At 48.8% G+C, this 18,524-nt stretch overlaps 1 protein-coding gene across 1 annotated transcript; it reads right to left on the reverse strand.

Annotated features, from left to right (window-relative positions):
• Positions 1-7,479: 7,479 nt before the first annotated feature.
• Positions 7,480-13,605, reverse strand: TAC3 (tachykinin precursor 3; the record flags this gene model as incomplete). The annotated part of the gene is made up of 6 exons (XM_082666115.1): positions 7,480-7,651; positions 9,730-9,804; positions 10,207-10,260; positions 10,752-10,781; positions 10,974-11,079; positions 13,492-13,605. The coding sequence occupies 5 exons, from the start codon at positions 13,603-13,605 to the stop codon at positions 9,731-9,733; spliced, it is 378 nt and encodes a 125-aa protein (XP_082522241.1). The 3' UTR covers positions 7,480-7,651; position 9,730.
• Between the last annotated feature and the right edge of the window lie 4,919 nt (positions 13,606-18,524).

Here is an 18,524-nt window from a genome sequence, read left to right on the forward strand (position 1 = left end):
ACCCAGGCCTGGCTTTTCTGAAGCACTGATCCTCCGGATGCAGGACCACTCCCTCCTCGCGCTGGTACCTGGAGAAGTGAAAAACCCTATCCCAGCTCTAAGCTTAAATCGGCTTCCCTGTTCCACATCTCATATTCCCAGAAGTTTACTCTCAGAACGTCTGCTGTTGTAGTTTTACACGAAGTTGTGAGACTGTTTGATTAATTTACGTCTCCTCCACCAGGCAGTGACCTTCCTGAAGGCAGGGCGCCGTGGTTCTGCACACTACCGCGTCCCTGCGCTTCCCACACGCTTCTGGTTCATGTGATAGGTGCTTAACAAAGCCTGTTTGAATGAATGAACAAGTACTTTTGGGTCCCTGGTGGAGAACCCTCTGGAAGTTCACTGTGGACCCTCCTTCCAGCTAGGTGGGCAAATGAAGGAATTCACAGGATCCCACTGCACCTTGGCAGCACAGGCCTGTTCCCAGCAGCTTGTCCTCCCTGGAGGGGTGCAGAACTTGACACCTCAAAATATGCCTCTTTGGCATAAGGATTATTTTTAAGAAGCAGCAGACAGGGGAGAAGCTCTGAAAAGTGAGTAGAAGTTACACTTTTGTAAAAGATATTTACATTTATAAGGGAAATGTCCATTTGTAAGGTACCTCTCTGTACCAGGAAGAGAAGGATTACTAAATGTCTAGAAACTTAGTTTTCCTGGGTATCTCCCATGTATACAGGAAGTATACCTGTTATTAAACTTCTGTTTCTTTTTTCCTTTTAATCTGTCTTTTATTATTTACTCAGCCAGGAACCTCAAAGGGTGAGGGAGAATTATTTTTCCTCCCCTACTTCCTCAACTCGTTTTCAGCTCAGTTTCTCTGCTTCCACCCACCCTTCTCCTTTAGTGCAGCAGTTACCCTCCAAATCTTCCCAGATGCTCCTGCCCAAGAATTGTTATCAAACTGAAACTACCTGAGTTTAACTGAGAGATGTGATCAAAATTTAAGGCATTGGCACCATTACCAGCGATCAGTCTGAAGTTCTCATCACAGCTTTTACTGTGACATTCACAGGTCATGAAGGTTTTTTGGCTGAATCTCTGTGGTGTTCACAGGTCACGACTTCAGGCTCACAGTTTTTTAGTTGGTCATATTTTTTATTCCCTTTTTGGTGTTCCAGTCTTAGGGAGATCATTTGCTTGGTGGTTAGCAACTGACAACATGCATTTAAAGCTTTTAAGAGAATACAGGAGGCTTCCTTGGTGGCGTAGTGGTTAAGAATCCGCCTGCCAATGCAGGACACACGGGTTCGAACCCTGGTCCGGGAAGATCCCACGTGCTGCAGAGCAACTAAGCCTGAGCGCCACAACTACTGAGCCTGTGCTCTAGAGCCCGTGAGCCACAACTACTGAAGCCTGTGTGCCTACAGCCCATGCTCTGCAGCAAGAGAAGCCACTGCAATGAGGAACCTGCACACAGCAAGGAAGAGCAGCCCCCACTCACCGCAACTAGAGAAAGCCTGCGTGCAGCAACGAACACCCAACACAGCCATAAATAAATAAATTTATTTTTTAAAAAAAGAGAGAGAGAGAATACAGGGCACAAGGAGACTACTATAACGATTATAAGCAGGACAGTTCCCAATGTCTAGAGTGCACTTCAGAGCCATGGTCCCCAAGACACAAAGCAATCAAAATCAAACAAGTCAAAGAAAGACCCCATTAGAGGAGTCACCTTTTTAAGCCAAGTGGCTTGTTCAGTAATCTTATGCAGCTGAGTTTCAACTTCCCCAGAAGTGTTCATTTAGGTACAGTGGGTGGCGGTGGCCATAGCACAGATACCTCCTTGTACAGCTAAAAGAAAATCAAGAACAACTTTGGCTGGAGAGTCTAAGGATTTTTGTTGGGCAGGCATTAGTTTAGCAGCACATTCAGGAAAATCTTTAAGAGTTAAGGAGAGATTTCTGATCACAACCTCATCTGTACTCACTCCTAACCAGGAGTAGAGGGACCTGCCAAAGGAAGCAAATCCTGAATCACGAAAGTCTCCTGGTAGGTCCTTTCTAATTTGATGATGTAAATTCAGGGAAGTTGACCCAATAAGGTGTCTCAGTTTGTCTGTGAACAGTCAGGGGCACAGTTACATAACCTAAAAGGCATTGCCCAGTTATGCACTAGCCATCCAGGCATTCCTAGGCCCAAGGAGAATGACAACCACCACAGACAAAGATTAATTCTGTCAGGGCACAGACCAATTCTGCTAAGGTGGCACTATTAATGGTCAGATCAGAGTTTTTATGACAAAACCAGCAGTCTGAAATGTTATCCCCCTTAGCAATGGCCTGGGACATATGGATGATGGTGTCATCTTTCCAGACCAATGACAGAGTAAAGGAAAGAAAGAAAAGAAGTAAGGGTTTCAAGTTTAGTTAAAGTAGGAAGTCTTGATCTGATGTCTTGGGTGGAAGAAGTTTACATCAATGTCAGCTACCCCTCTTCTTTGTCAATTTGATATTGAGGTCTCCAGCTGGTGTGAAGTTCCTAAAATCAGAAGGAGCCCTTTTTAATTAGGAGCTGTGGACCCAATGTTCAAGTTCCTGAAGTTTGGCTGCCATCCGGGTAAGACCTGGTATAGTCCCTTCCAAGGAGTTTCAAGGGCATTCTATTAGTGATTATTAGGTTATTAGTGATTCCAAATTAGAAGGGTGGGAGAAAATTGGAAACATTAGTTTGGAGAGTTGTAGCCAGATATTTGAGGAAACTAGAAGAATTCAGGATCTAGTTTAGTTTTCAAGTGTATTACAAAACCTCAAAGATAATTAACAGAATTAGAATCTAATATTTACAAAGGTTAAAACATAATTTTTCTCTCTACAATCACCCCATTTCCCCCCAAAGATAACACAACAATTCGTTTGAATTTAACTTGGCCTGATTAGTTACGTAAGTGCAACAAGAGTAGTGATTGACCCTATAAGCTCTTTTTTAAGACTGCTTTACTAGGAGTTTCAGATTGAACTCTTAAAAGCCTCTGAAGCCAGGAAGCCAAGCCAAAGATTGCCATCAGACTTTACCTGAAAAACCTGTAGTTTGGGTGAATTCTCCTCTTCTCAAGGTCCTGAAAATATCCTGGGGTTCCTGGACCTGCCGGGAAATGACCTTCCTTACTTACATGGTAAGGCTGCCAGGAACCCTGTAAGTAGAGTGCCAAGCCAATTTTTCCAAGGGGCTTTACTGGCCTTATAAAGTCAACCTTAGTTCCTTAAAGCTACCTAGTCATATCTGAGTCTATGCACATTTCTCTTAACTATGACATTTCAGTCAAAGCCTTGATAACGTAGCCAGCGTTTCCAATTGCATCCTGTTACAAGGAGAGCAGATTTTTATTGGACTTATGCAAATAACTAATCATATTGCCATGAGAAGAATACTCAAGAGTTTCTGAATTCTGACAGGATCAGGTAGGGAGAAAAAGTACATGTTTCATCTTTGTTTACAAAGGTATATGTTACCAAATTGCTGTAAATCATAGATAGCTTAAGAAAAAAAAAGGTTTTCTTAAATTTAAAAAAACAAAACATTAAGGGACCAGCAATGTTGCAAACAAAAAAGTCGTAAAATTTTTAATTCTTCTCCTCAGTTATTCAGTCCCATGTAAGTAATACTTGTTCTGCTTGAATCCAGTTTTTCCATTAGTTCTGGAAATTCTTACCTTGTTCAGTTATATGCTCTTAAAGTTATCATAAACCTGTACTTACCAAAGTCCTTTCCATGAATCTTCTTGAAAATGACATACTTTTGCAGCTGATGTTGAAGAATTTGCATAAGGCCTTTAAGAACAATCCCTTTTCCAGTGTTTCCATTGATTACAACTGAACATCAATCCCTGGGGCAGCATTTTGATGATGGACACCTAGGAGGATGTAATAGGGGAGGCCTAGGTGTTGTTCTAGATACCTTTTGTGTTTTTAGTAAGATTTTGCCATTTTTGTAGATATTTATAGCTTCTGGAACCATCGTTCTTAGACATAAAATAGGCAGGTATGCCAGAAGGTGGCCTGCTTGACTCTTTGGAGCTTAAGGATCCTGTTATATTTTTAGCTAAGATTTTGGGTCTCTTGGAGACAAACTAATACCTAAGAGGGATGTGCCACTGGGTTGGAGATTGTGTGGTGTTTTACAAGTGTACCTCATTGCATGGAAATTTTATTGAGGTTGGCATCAATCTAACCCATTCTATGACCAAATTATCCTAACATGGGAGTCTTTTGGTTAGGTGAGCACTCTAACAGGTTTTTTTGTTGTTTTGTTTTATTTTTTTCTAACAGCTTTTAAGTGCTCATCAATTTTTGTAACTTTATGGCTTCCAAGATTCCCATTAACAATAGCCTTTATCTACACTAAGCGAGACAGACAAACATGTGCATCTTAACACACCAGCAGTAACCAAGAGATGTTACTGCAGCTTGGCCAAGGAAAGTCCCTGTGTGCACCACCACCAATTCCCATGGAACTGGGGACTGGAAAAAAGATTGAACCAGCAGACCCCAAACAATGGGGATTGCAGACTGATTCCAAACAAATGAGGAGCTGCAGCTGCCACCAGCAGTTCCCAACATGGAATCTGGGGAAGGATTCCAAACAAATATGAAACTGCAGACCAAACCACCAGCAGTTCCCTGTGTGGAATCTGGGTACAAACCAGCAGCTGGGATTTTCTGCTCAAGTGGGGGAATTCTGGTCTGAACCAAGGGCTAGGGGATTGGGTTCTGGATGGAATCATCTGGTAGCTCAAGCTGACCTGTGCCAGATTGGAAAGTCAATTAGATCAGGAGCTTGACACAGAGAGTGGAGCTCAGAGCTGAGAGGAACTTACTCACGGCCCTTGGAAACAATGAGAGAGACACAGAACTCAAAAGAGTTTTCAGGGACCATGCCTACGTTTCCCGTTGAGTTGTTAACAAACCCCCTAAAGGTATAGATTAAAGTTTATACTGTTTATACTTGTGATATTGTGATTTATAATAAATATATATATATATATATATATATATATATATGGTCATTACCCCCATTTCTAGCACAGAACTCCTAAAACACTTGGAATTTCCTAAGTGATGAGAGCCATAAAGATATCTTTTGTTATGCTATCGAGTGACTTCGGGACTGCACCTAAAGATGGGGACTGGTCTCCAGGAGAACCAACTTTATGATTAAAAGGTTGGAACTTTCATTCCTAAGCCCCTGACCTCCAGGGAGGGAAGAGGGCCTGGAGGTTGAATCAATTATCGTTGGTCAATGGTTTAATCAATCATACCTATGTAATAAAGCTTCCATAAAATCCTAAAGGAACTGGGTTTGGAGAGCTTCCAGGTTGGTGAAAATGTAGAGATTCAAGGAGAGGAGGGTGGCATGCTCAGAGAGAGCATGGAAGCTCCACACCCCGTTCCCCATGCCTTGCCTTATGCATCTCTTCCATCTGGTGTTCCTAAGTTATATCCTTTTATAATAAACTGGTGATCTAGTGAGTAAACAGGCTTCCTGAGTTCTGTGAACCACACTAGCAAATTAATGGAACTCAAGGAGAGGGTTGTGGGAACCTCCAACCTGTAGAGAGTTAACAACCTGGGCTTAAGATTGGCATCTGAAGGAGGGGTGGGGGTGGGGCACGTCTTGTAGGACTGAGCCCTCAACCTGTGGAATCTGATACTATCTCCAGGTAGATAATGTTGGAGCACTGCTTGTTGGTGTGGGAAATCTCCCCCTCCACACACTGAATTGGGTCTAGAACCTTTAATACCGAAGTCTTTAAAGTAAATCATCATGTAATAACAATAGCACACATATGCAAAGCTAAATGGAGAAGGGCCAGGAATTCAGCCCAAGGTCTTTTTGACCAGGTCCCCTTAGGCATCAACATCTTTACAACAGGAAGAAGAAGGCCAGGATTCCTTCACACATTCTCCAAGCACAAAAACAGAAATCCAATTTAAAGTTTGTCTTCATTTTGCCTGGAATGCCCAGTACTGCAATTTTCATTAGTCCCACCAGAGAGCAACCTTTCTACACTTATGCTCCTACTTGGCAAGAACAGAACCACCTCGTGAAGCTTTCATGACCCAAATAAATTCCCCAGACTCTGCAAAATTACCCCACTTTTAAACCATCTAGGTAGATCATTTTGAAAAGCCAACAATATAACGCGTTGGAAAAAGGCTTGAGGATTTGGGGTGAGGGTATTCTTTGACCTCTAGCAATAAACCTGACACCAGAGATACTGAGGTGAGCGCCCGCACCATAGAGCTGTGGGTCCAAAGTTGCCCCAGTCAGGTTCTGGGAAGAGAGCACTTTCACTAGGGTGAAACCTGCAGGACCTGCAGGAACTGGTCTCTGGCTCCATGGCCCTGACTTTACACAGCCTTGGGAGAACTGAGTGTCGACTTTGTATCAGGGTGGTTCAGGGCCATGGCCAAGTCCCCTACACCGGGCTAAGACAGGGAGCCTGAGGACTTCCCAGGCTGTTCCATTAGGGTACAGAACTCCCCCTGGGATCAGGGGGCTGTGACAGTTAGCACATCAGATTAATAAAAGACACCCACACACACCTCATTTAAGTGCCTTATGTACACTGCAGACTACTAGACCAGCATTACAGGGGCTGGTAAGAGTTGCATCACAGAAGAGTAGGAAATAAATGTTTTCCTTTTATAACTGGCCACTAAGGTGGCCAGTTAACACTAAAAAGATCTGCTGTCCTCTTTCTCAGCCCCTATAGTAACTTCCCTGTCTATGCCCCACCCTAGCAAGATCAAGTGCTGTTTGCTTGTCTAAAGCCCTGCTACGATGTAAACTCTGTTTATGGATCACCGTCTTATCCACACGACCTGCTGCAGGATCCAAGTTCAATATTCGGCGACAGAAAAATAGTACAGTGCTGGGATGCACCCTCCTCTGGGCTGGATCTTCGCACAGCCTTGATCCCCACTTCTCTTCTTGGAGTAGGATTCAGGGACTGATGTCTCCCAGGCCCATCCTGGAAATACAGACAAGCCATTCAGAATATCTGTACTTCTTTATCTAAATCTGGTCTGCAAAAGTCTTTGAGTGCTAGAAACCATCTTCCAAATTCATTTCTTCTTTTAATCACTAAATAAATCTTCTGATACTAATTGTATGAAGCAAGGAGTAAGACACTGTTGGGGAAACCAATATATGTACAAAATAAAGATACTTCCATTTATATATGATATGTGTGTGTATCATATATATATATATATATATATATATATATATATATATTTGTGTATGTGTGTGTGATGTAGCTGCAAGAGTCAAGAAAGAGGAAAACCCACCCACCAACCCACCAACCAAATACATCACTCTAGGTCATAATATGTAAAAATCCTTTATTGTTGAGGCGTGGAGAGAGACATCATATTTTTAGGATGCTACAGAAACTCCAGGGCAATCTATAGTCAATGCCTGCAGGGACTGGGGGCGCTTACTAGGCAGTTTCCACAGCGGGTGGAGTAGAGGGTTGGAGAAGGGGTCAAAGCACAGGAGTGTTACAAGGATGTGGGAGAGGAAGGGAAATAGGAGTGCGTGCACCTGGGGATTGGGAGAGGGTGACAGGTGTCTTCACGATGCAGCCCAGGAGTCCAGAAGTGGAGTGCTGAGGACCAAAAAAAGAAGAAATCACATCTCTGTCCTGTAAAACTCCCACCAACCACCCACTGGGGAGGCGGGGGAGAAAGGGAGGGGCATCTGTAAGGGAGAAGTAGAGAGAATGGAAGTCTTAACCCTCAGCTACCCCTGTAGCCTTTGAACTAGAGGACCGAACTCTCCTAGCCACAGGTGCAGGTGTCTTCCCAGCTTCCATGTTTATCACGCTATGGTCTGAGGGGCCCATGCAGAAAGAAGTACTGGCAAAGTTCATAGCATCCTGGCATCCCTATGAGCCAGGCATACACACAGCCCTGTCCAATGCACCCTGGCACTAATGCTCCCCTGGCCTCACTCAGTCCCTCCTCCTCTTTCCAGAAACCTCCCAGAGGAAGGACAGGCCCAGGGATCACTTCCTTTTTCAGCAGTTTCACATGAATGAGATAAGATGGCACAATGATCTGTGTTGATCCATCTCATCTAACCTCCTTTAAATGCCAGCCCCCAGGGACCTAGTGTCTATTCTTCCCAGCACCTGACAGGTTGAGAATGCACCATCAGTGGTGAGATTATGAGGGCTGCAATTATGGGCCTGGTCCCTCTGAAAGAGCCTACGTTCACCAGTAAGCATTAAAAGTAGATTTCCACGATGCACTTGTTTCTGCCATTTGTATAAAATACTATGGCAAAATTGCACTGTAATTATCTTTATGGTTGATGCATAACGTTGGGGAGTGTATATCATCCAGATATAGCTGCCCGTATAATTATCTGACCGTCAGCAGGACTGAAATAACAATCTAATGAGAGCAAAATGATACAGTAAGTACCATGTAATCAGTGAGTTACGGAGTTACGGTTATTACGGCTTTTTGTACCCTCTCACCCAACACTGAATGGGGGGCCAGACCCGGTCTCTGGGCCCGGGGAGTCACACACAGGCAGTTTCATTGAGAGCCTGCTCCTGGTCCTTGGGGCTCCCTTGAGACCAATGCGTGTGGGTAACAGGGCCACAGAGAGAGGAGCAGGAGTCTCTGTGAAGACTGAGCCTTCCTGATCCCTCTCCTTTCCTCCCCTGACACCTTCAGTGGAAGCCAGTGCAAAGAAAGCCATCAGTGAGCTGCTATTGCTGTGTGTGGGAAGATGGTGCCGAGGCAGACGGTTCCGTGTTTTGACAAGACACTTCCCCGGGGGACTCACACTTGCATACCAAGTGGAAGAGCTGTCAGCCCACTCGGGCCCAGGGTCCAGCCCAGACAGCTCCAGGCAGACAGACCGGAGCCCGCCAGGGTCAACACTGGGACCTTCCCCACACTTCCCAGACTACAATCACAGTAAAGCCAACACACAGCACTGTGTGCCAGGCACTGTTCTGAACACTTTACCTAGACTCAAAACCACAGCCCTGCAAGGTAATACTATGACCCCTGTTGTTCAGATGAGGAAATTGAGGCACAGAAGGGTTTTGTAACCTGGCCAAGGGACACAGCTAGTGAGTGGCAGGATTCGAACTCAGGCCATGCTCATATTCATTACACTGCACAGAGCGATTAAGATATAGTTTCCAGCTACTCCCCATTAGATTTCAGAGTTTGTTGCGTTTCCTGCTAAATCACGCTTGCAAATAACTATATAGTGGACCCGGTAACCCGAGATTCTGAATGATCTGAATGGTTTCAGCCTGCCTGGGAAGCAAAATGCTTCACCTGTGAATAGATGTGGTACCTGTAATTATCAGATGATGATCTCTCCACCTTTTGCACAAATCGCAAGAATGGAGTCCAAACAAGAGAAGCTGCTCATCAAAGAAACCCCAGGGGAAACCCCTCCCTTGCCATTTCCTACCACTCAGCCATAAGCAGGGGTCCATGAGACTGGAAAGAGATGAGAAACAGGGTGTGTGTGTGTCTGTGTGTGTGTGATCACAGGCAAGCACACACTTCTAAGTGTCAGGCACTGGTAGTGTATTTAGGCCATTAATTATGAGCATTAATACACATAGCATCGGAGGAAATGCTCCAATGCTCCTCTGGCAACCTACTCCCCCACATACACACACAGTCCCCTCTCCTCTCCCTAAGTACTTACTTCATTCCACATTGGAGGGATACTTGAAGGTGCCAAAGCTGGGGACGTTCTCTTGGTTCACATCAATAGGATTGTCTGTGGTGAAGTAAACAGTGTAGTTAGGAGGGATTTTTCTGCATGTGACCTTCACCCTGACCCAATAGAAAAGGGCTGGCTATGAAGGACAGCTTTGGAAGACAGAGTTGGGAAGTAGACGGATGCTCTGTTTGGGAGATGGGGGCGGGGGGCGGGGGAGAAGCAGAGCTTGCTTGACCCCCTCCCAGCTGCAGCAGAACTATCTTATAAAGGTCTCCGTCCTGTGCTCCTGGGGAGGGCTGGACTGTGGACCCAAGCCGATTGGGTAGAAGGGGCAGAGGAACCCTCACTGTAGCTAAGAAAAGTCCTGTCTTTCCCTCTGGTGACAAATATGAAGCAGCTGACTTCTGCTACATCTTTGCCAGCACCCTAGCCCTTCCACCGACCGCCACATCTTCCTACCTGGCCGGATGTTCCTCTTGCCCATGAGACCCACAAAGAAGTCATGCATGTCACCTGCAGAAACAGGGCCAACATTTTCAGCGGTGATAGTGAGGGGCTGAGACATTTCCCCAGACGTGTCAAGACTTCTGAGGTTGGGCTTCTGGTCTCTGTTTCAGTGTCTCACCACAGCTTACTCCCCGCAGTTAGCAGGCTGCCCCCTAGGCCCACCCTCTCTGTCTACCTCTCCCTCCCCCACATTTCGAGAACTCTCTGAAATTCTCCCACCCAACAGGTACCTGGCTTAGAATCTTCACAGCCACCAAGAGATCCTCTTGGTTCCCACTAACCTACCAGTGGAGGGAGACTCCACCGTGCCCCGCACATCTGCTTCCTCTGGCTCTCAGCGGCCTCTCCCATTCAGGAAAGGCTGGCTGAGCAGCTGCAGCTGGCATGCTGTTTGCGCCAGCTGAGCCGGGGCCAGCCGAAATAGTCACTGGGCCCTGTGCCCATGGAGCTCTAGGCAAGTGGTCAGCAGAGATCAGGAGGGAGAAGAGGCTACTCACGTTTCTGGGGAAGTGACGACTCCTTAGGACCTGTGAAGCAAGAACAGGCATGTAACTGGGGAAAGGAATCTGCAAAGTGATGATTAGAGGGGGTTCAGATCACAGCCCTCAATAATTCACTAAGCCATCTCCAGTCTCCTTCCCACGCGAAGGGGTCTCCCAGGCCTATTTAATCTTCAGAATCCTGCCCCACACGCCCCTCTGCCCGGGGCTGCTTCCTACCCACGCTAGCCTTGCTCAGCATTTTGAGCAATCCATCTAGGGAGACTGAGCGGCTGTCATAGAGTCTCCGGAGCAACGACGGGGGCAGCTGGTAGAGATTCGAGTCCTTCTGGGGAGAGAAACAAAGAGGGCTGAGGAGGATGCTCACACCCAATCCACTCACTCTTTCCCCACAAGAAATGGCCTATTCTTGAGCTCATCACAGCTGAACTTAACATCCTATTTCTTTCAGGATTTCCTCTGGTGTACACTAGAAGCGAAGTAGGCTCTCAAAGTGTGGTCCATGGACCAGCAGCATCGCCGCTGGGAGCTTGTTAAAAATACATAATCTTGGTCTACGCCAGACCTACTGAGACAGAATCTGCATCTTAACCAGGCCCCCAGGTGACTCACAGGCACAGCAAGGTTTGGGAAGCACACGTAAAGGGAACACATTGGGCATCCCTGTAGGCCGACCAACTGTCCCGGTTTGCCCAGGTATGTGGGGCTTTCAGTGTTCAAGCTGGGACAGTCCCAGGAAAGCTGGGAGTTGGTCATGCTATATCCCAAGCTCAAAGGGGACTGACCCTTGGGGCCCCCTCCCAGCTCCTGCCACCTCTCAGTGAGAAGGGCCATTGGTTCTTTTCTCCCTGGCACACCCGGAACCGGTTTGACCAACGATGTGGTTGCCCCACTAAGTGAATGAGCCAGGAATTCCCGCACTCACAAGAAAGGCTCATCAGACAGAGCTAGTGTCCTCTGGTCTGTGCTCCATGATTGAGTCACAGACAGGACTCGGTCCTGGGGACAGGTGGGGGTAGGCAGTCAGGGCCACCAGCAATCCTGAAATTGCCCCCGCTCTGCACTGTGTCCGGGGATGTTTCTCTCCCTGCGTTTCCCACCACCTCGCCCTCTCTTTTCTTCTGCATCAGGTTTCTGCCTCTGTTTTTGTCTCCCTCTCCCCTCTCTCCCCTGGATTTAGAATTTCACGAAGGCAGCATGCTCAGAATGAAGCCTCTTCTTCCCCTCCACAGATGAACCCCATTCTAGACCTGCTGCCAAACAGGGGTTCTTTCTCATCTTGGTGGTTTCTTTTTTAGCAACTTGGGCACAGCAGGATGGTTGGTGGGCACACATCACACACCCAGTTTATTGCGGCTGCAGAGAGATAATGACAATTGATCATGTTTGGAGATTTTCACCTTGAATCTCAGCGGTTCCTCTCTCTCCAGAGCCTAGGGGTCCTTGGGCGGCTGAGCACACGCAGATGGGCATTTACCCAGGATGCACCCACACACGTGCCAACCTGGCTGCCCAGGCACACATACATCCTACTCCCGTTCCGTCCCAATTTCCCTCATCCTCTCGGACCTGCAGGGAGAAGGGGCAGGATGGCAAGCTCTATTTTATTGACCAAGAGGGGCAAGGTCTCAAAGCAAGTTTGTCTCAGAGGAACAGACCCAGATATTCTGACTGTCTCCAGCTGGAACTTTGGGCTCCAAACACAGTGTCCAGCCCATATTTGGCACTCGCTGTGTGTTTTTTGAACTGGTTCTGGTCTTTTGGAGCTGGTGCAACTACTGCAAGGATGCCAACCTATCATACCTTGGGACACCTCACCAGCTGGATGAAGGCTGGTGCTCTCTCTCTTTGCCCTTCCCACGCAGCCACTTCCCCAAATTGTTCAAATACTCTGCGCACCTCCTGTAATGAGATGCTAAACAGATCTGAGCTGGAGAGGCAGTTAGACTTCACACACTGAATATGTAGTAAGTTCCACCTGTAATCATCTTAAAAGCATTCGTACCAATGTAACTGCTGTCTTGTCAAAACCTTGAGAAGACTTCCTCCCTGCTCTCGCCCAGTACCCCTACCCTGACAACTCCTACTCTTTTTCTTAGATGAACTTTGGAAATTGGGGCCCAACCTGTTTTGTGGGGTCTTTTCCTATCCTGACTCAGCAGAGGCTAGAGGGGGACATGGGAGAGGAGGGAAGAAAGGGTTGGAATGTTAGGAGCACCTGAGGTTATTGGGGGTGGATGAGCAGGGGATAAGGGAATTTATTTGAATTTTGAAAACAAAAAATACATATAGCTGATAGGTAAAAGAGCACACAAATGACTATTGGGGAGAGAAGTTCTGACTGTGTTTCATACCATCCAGGAAGTGGGGAGGATCTGCCCCCCTGCAAAGGGACAGAACCTGAGCTGGACCATAGGGAACCTGAGACAACGCTATCCTACCCCTCACAGTACCACCCAATCACCAGGTCACCACACCATCAACCAACCAAACAACATATTAGTGCCGCACATTTTATGTACAAGGTGTCAAAGACATGCAGAGGGACAGAGACACTGACAGACATACTGGGAGAACATGAGGCCACTGCAGAGGCTGCGCTGTCCAACCCTCTGATGGGTAACTCCCAGCCCGCCCGTCCCACCTTCCTCCCTACCACGGTGGGACAGGCAGAGTGCAGCCTTATGATGCTGCCCAGTACTCTGCCAGGCTGGGTGAGCCAGAGTGGGTGCCTTACCTTGCTGTGGCTCCCACCAGGCACCACCTGTTCCTGTGACTCCTCACACACCGCCCCAAAACTCCGAGCCAAGCTGAGGGCCAGGATCACTGCAAACAGCAGGGCACTCCTCATGATGCCTAGGAGTGCAGACGGACAGGACGGAGGGAAGGCAAGGAGGAGGAGGACACAACACAGGTGCAAACATGGGAGACATTCACGACTAGCAGCCTGGCTTGACCCTGCTTCCCCAGCCCCCGACTCTCCCGCCCAAGCCTTAGTCTGGGAGAGTCTCCGAGCTGGGAGGCGCTCAGTTTCCCTGCTCCCCCATCACATATTTCCCCAGGATATGCACCTGGCAATGAGCAATGGCGCAATAATGTGGGGGACTCTAGCCTCCCAGGGAAGATAATAGATTTATATGACGTGCATGGGTCTATTTCCTTAGTCGGCTTGAGGAGGGATCCTGGGTGCTATTTTCCAGCCCTAGGTACCCCAAGACTTAGGCAAAAACTTTCTAATATAGGAAGAATCAGTCTGTACCCACAGGCTCCAAACACTACATCAACCCCCATTGACTCCTGTTCACCTTCCCAGTATCCTGCTCCCCGATCAAAGGCTGCCACCTTTATTCCCTCCTGACTCTGCCCCTGTCCTTTGGTGCCAGCTCCTGTCCATCCAACATTCTGCCGCTTGTGCCTACCTGTGGAGCAGCTCTGAGCCTGGGGCAGATGGTCCGGCAGGATCAGGGAGCTGGCCGGGAGCACTGTCCGCTCCCCACACACTCTGCTGGTGCTGCCGTGAAGAGAGAAACAGGGAGTGGAGGGGCTTGGGGAATGTGGCAGGAGCTCCGGCCCAGCTCCCAGATAAAGGCTCTGGGAGGGTCTGGGGGAGCCGGGGGAGGGGCTGAGAATCACCAATCCCAGGGTGGCTGGAGGGGAGGGGGAGGCTGGTGGGGGGAAGAGGGATATAGGCTGCAGCCACACACACACACACACACACACACACACACACACACACACACACACACACACACACACACACACACACACACACACACACACACACACACACACACACACACACACACACACACACACACACACAAACCCAGCAGTGAACGGCGGTTATCCAGCAGCCCACAGTCCAATAGCCCCTGAGCTGTGCATGCTAAGGGATGATGTTGTGTACGGTTTGTCACAAAATTTCCATGCCGGAGCCTACTCAACAGGTGTGGTCCCTGGGCTCTTTCTCCTCCTTGTCCACCCACCAGCTCTTTGCCCTTTAAACTTCCAGCCTCGACTGCCTGGCCAAAACAATTTCCGCCAGGTGCTGCTCTGGCCCTTCTACCACCAGGATGAGCAGGCTCAGGTCCCTGACGATTGAGAGGTGAGTCTGGCACACCCTCCAGTCCTCAGTTCTCCCTCTGTCCTCCTCCCGGCTGGAGCTGACCCATTGCGTTGGTCCTCAGACCAGTAGGGTTGGTACTTCTCCCCACTAGTGAATGCAGAAAACTCCAGGGTCTGCCCCCCTCCACCTCCCCAGTGCCAGAGCCTCTCCCCATGGCCTCCCACCCCACTCTTGACTCCTGAATCAGCCTGACGTAGTTGCATCCTTCCAGGGTTCTGACTTCTATCCTTCCTGCTGTCATCTCTGAAAGGAGGGACAGAGCACCATGGCTGAGCTCTTCCCCTACCCTCACCCCCGCTCCAGCAGTGATCTCTTAACTGCTTCTTTTTCTCCTCACAGTTGCATTTTTTTCCACTCTAATCTGTCTCCCTACAGCTCAGGCATCTTCTCCCCTGAACTTTCAAGCCTCTAGTTCACGCCCCACAGTCGAGGGGCCTTATTCTGCTCACTTCACACCCAAGGTAAGAGAATCCCAGGGGAGAGGCAGAGTCAGGATCTGATCCAGATCCAGAGAGAAAAGACCCAGAGAGAAAAACATACTGCTGTAGGAGACGAGGGGAGGGAAAGAGAAAGCCGGCTCCAGAGCAATCATCACTCTTAGCATTTATAATGGGTGCAGAATTTGAACATTTGCAAGACGCTTCGGCAGAGAGCAATCCAACTGATTTTCATCACCTCCACCGTGTGAGTAGGAAATATTCCTATTTTCAGATGAGAGAACTGAGGCTCAAAAAATTCAGTCACATGCTCTAGGACATATAGCTATTGGAGAACAGCCTCAAATTCAGGTTTTTCTCACTCCAAACTTCCCCTTCATTTTACTGCACTGGTCTGTACTTTGACCAGTAAGGGAACAGTTAAGTCTCCCAGAGGGAGTTGGGGGTCCACCTCTCCAAAAGACCTGGAGATTTGGGACCTTGTACTCTTCTACATCTTGGGATTGGGAAGAGAATCATAGCTCTGTTGCATATTTACTACAAAGACTTCTGCTCACCAGCACCTTCCCCAATCACCCTATTTAAAATTACTACCACTCCATTCTCCATATCCCTTCATTTCTTTTCTTCATATATTACATCAAACATACTACAATTTTACTTATGGTCTGTCTACCCCACATCCCACCAGAATGTCAGCATTATAAGGGCAAGGACTTCCGTCGCTTTACTGTTGGATTCCTAGCTCTATAGTGCTTGGCATATAATAGGTGCTCAATAAAAATTTATTTATAAAACAAAAAAGCAAGTCTGAGTCCAGCTTCTTGCATTGCGGCCCACAATGTGGATCCTCCACAGAGCCTCTCAAGCACTGCTAGGGTCCTGAAATGTTTGTCTCCCCATCCTACCCACCCTGGGGTTTGGGCCATACTGAGAAGTCATTCCGGCTTCACGGGGCCCCATGTTCATCCCCGAGTGAGGGCAGCAGCTAGGTCTCAAGGCCCCTTAATTATGTGAGAGGCCAATGGGGCCTCAATAAAGGCTTCCCATTACCCAGCTAATTACAGGGCTCTGTGGGGCAACCATGGCCCAGGACTCAGGGTTGGGAGCCATTAGTGGAATAAAAGGTAGAAGTGGAAGGCTGTTTACATGTTAATGGCATGACTTGTTCATGCCTTTGAGAAGCTCTGATGCCATTCCTAATTGGACCAGGTCATCTCCCACCTCCTCCTCTTCTCCTCCCTCACCAATCTGGAAAAGGAGGTCCAAGCTGGGCAGGCTGGAGGAAATTGGAGGTGTAGTAGGAAGAATGTGTTAGACTGAGGGCTAAGAACAAAAGCCTCCTGGGTCCCATCTCTACATCAGCCTCCTCCCCCACCAACCCATCCATCCCTGCCCCCAAGCCCTGGGACTAGGGAAGCAAGGATTCAGCAAAGGTCCGTCATGAATAATCTCCTTTGATGATGAGGCATCTCACAGAGGATGGCAGGAGCCAAGGATGGGGGGAGCAAGGGAATGGCAGGGAGAATTGACCACCTCTTGATCTCTGGGATTAGCAAAGACTTGAAAGAGCTGATGCTGAGTCAGAGAGGTGATGAAGGAGGGAGGCTTTGGAGGGCTAGGGCAGGCTGGGCTTCACTTTGCCCACAAATCATATGCAAATGACATGTAAAGCACGTGCTGCAGCTACAGAGAACCTAGGTGTGTTTCCTTTGAACACTTACTCTTTGAGCCACACCTCAGACACTAACTGTCACTGGCCTAGCGGAGCAGGATCCCTAGCAGACCATCCCTCCGGAGCCCCCCCTCTTTATTGCTGGTGCAGGTTGTGGGTGAAGCCAGTAAAACACTGAGCTGAGATGCTTTAATCGGCCCTTCCCAGGGGTCAAGGTGGGGCACGTGACTGTGCGCGCGGGCTGGCCTGCGTATGTCCACAACATGCACAGCTTGGGCGCGACACGTGGACCCCTTCGACATTCTGGAGGGGTGCCGCGGGCTGCTGGGGGAGGGGGCTGGGCCATATGTGACAATGGGTGGAGATACCAGTGAGGACTGGAAGGATGCCGAGTCCTGTGGCCAGGACACAGTCGGGAGACAACCCACAGCACGAGGAGAAGAGTCCCTCAGAGCCTGGGGAAGAAATGTGCTGAGCCAAGAGGGCTGAGCTAGAGTGGTTTGTGCTGTGAGATGATCAAATGGCCCCTCTTGGGGGTTAGGGGACTCCAGGATGGCTTGTGCACCTCAGAGGCTCAAACAGCCTAGACTTTGAGAGAGCTGGACTGGCTGTGAGCAGGGCGGGCAGCAGAACTTCAGCTTCTCCCATCATGATGGAGCCAATTCAAGCCCTATAACAACAGGTGGGGAAACTGAGCCCCTATAGGCTTCAGGGGACAAAAACACACACTCCTGAGCTCCAGAAGAGAAGAGAAGCAGAGACAGGAAAGAGGAGGAGGGAGGGAGAGATGGGAGAGTAAAGAAGAGAGGACCCCCCCACACACCTCCCTCAGCCTACCATCTATCCACATGACTGACGGGGGGAGGACAGGAAAGAGAGCAGGGGCCCCAGCCCTCCCCGCTCCTACCATTCCCAGCCCGGAGAGCTGACAGTGCCTTCAGCCCTGGGAAAGGAAAAGCAGGATAGGGAGCAGCAGCTGCATATTCTCCTGAAATTGCTTCTGAAAATGACCAGACACTTCACTAGGAAAGTGACGACAATTTGGGCCCTGGGAGCAGCAGATGAGGCGAGAGCGGGGGCGGTCAGGCTCTGGTCACCACCCCCCTCTCGGCCTGGTTCTGAGAAGTAAAGGACGGGGGAACTGTTGGGGGTGGCGGAAGGGTGGCCAGAGCCCCAACTCTGGACATGGCTCCCCACGACAGCTCTAACCCCTCACCCACTGGGAAGGGCTGCCTCCCTGGGCCCCATCTCAGCTCAGAGCAGGGTGTGCCAGAACACGGGGCTGGCTTGTGCTCTGAGGGCTAGATTAATCTGCAGTCAGAGGATGCGCTAATCAGGTCTCCCGCCAGCGTGACTACCTGGGAAGTGAGCTGCCTGCCAGTGGAGGCTGAGGTGGAGGGAGACCCCAGCCTCAAGGCACCGTGAGCTCAGCGGAGACAGGGAAGAGGCAGGGAAGGCAGAGGTCCGAAAGGAGGCAGAGCCGTCCAGACAGAAACAAAAGGCAGCCATTTGTGTGCTCGCATAGAGCGCAG

Source organism: Grampus griseus, assembly GCF_964374135.1.
Source record: "Grampus griseus genome assembly, chromosome: 11".
NCBI classification, from domain to species: domain Eukaryota; kingdom Metazoa; phylum Chordata; class Mammalia; order Artiodactyla; family Delphinidae; genus Grampus; species Grampus griseus.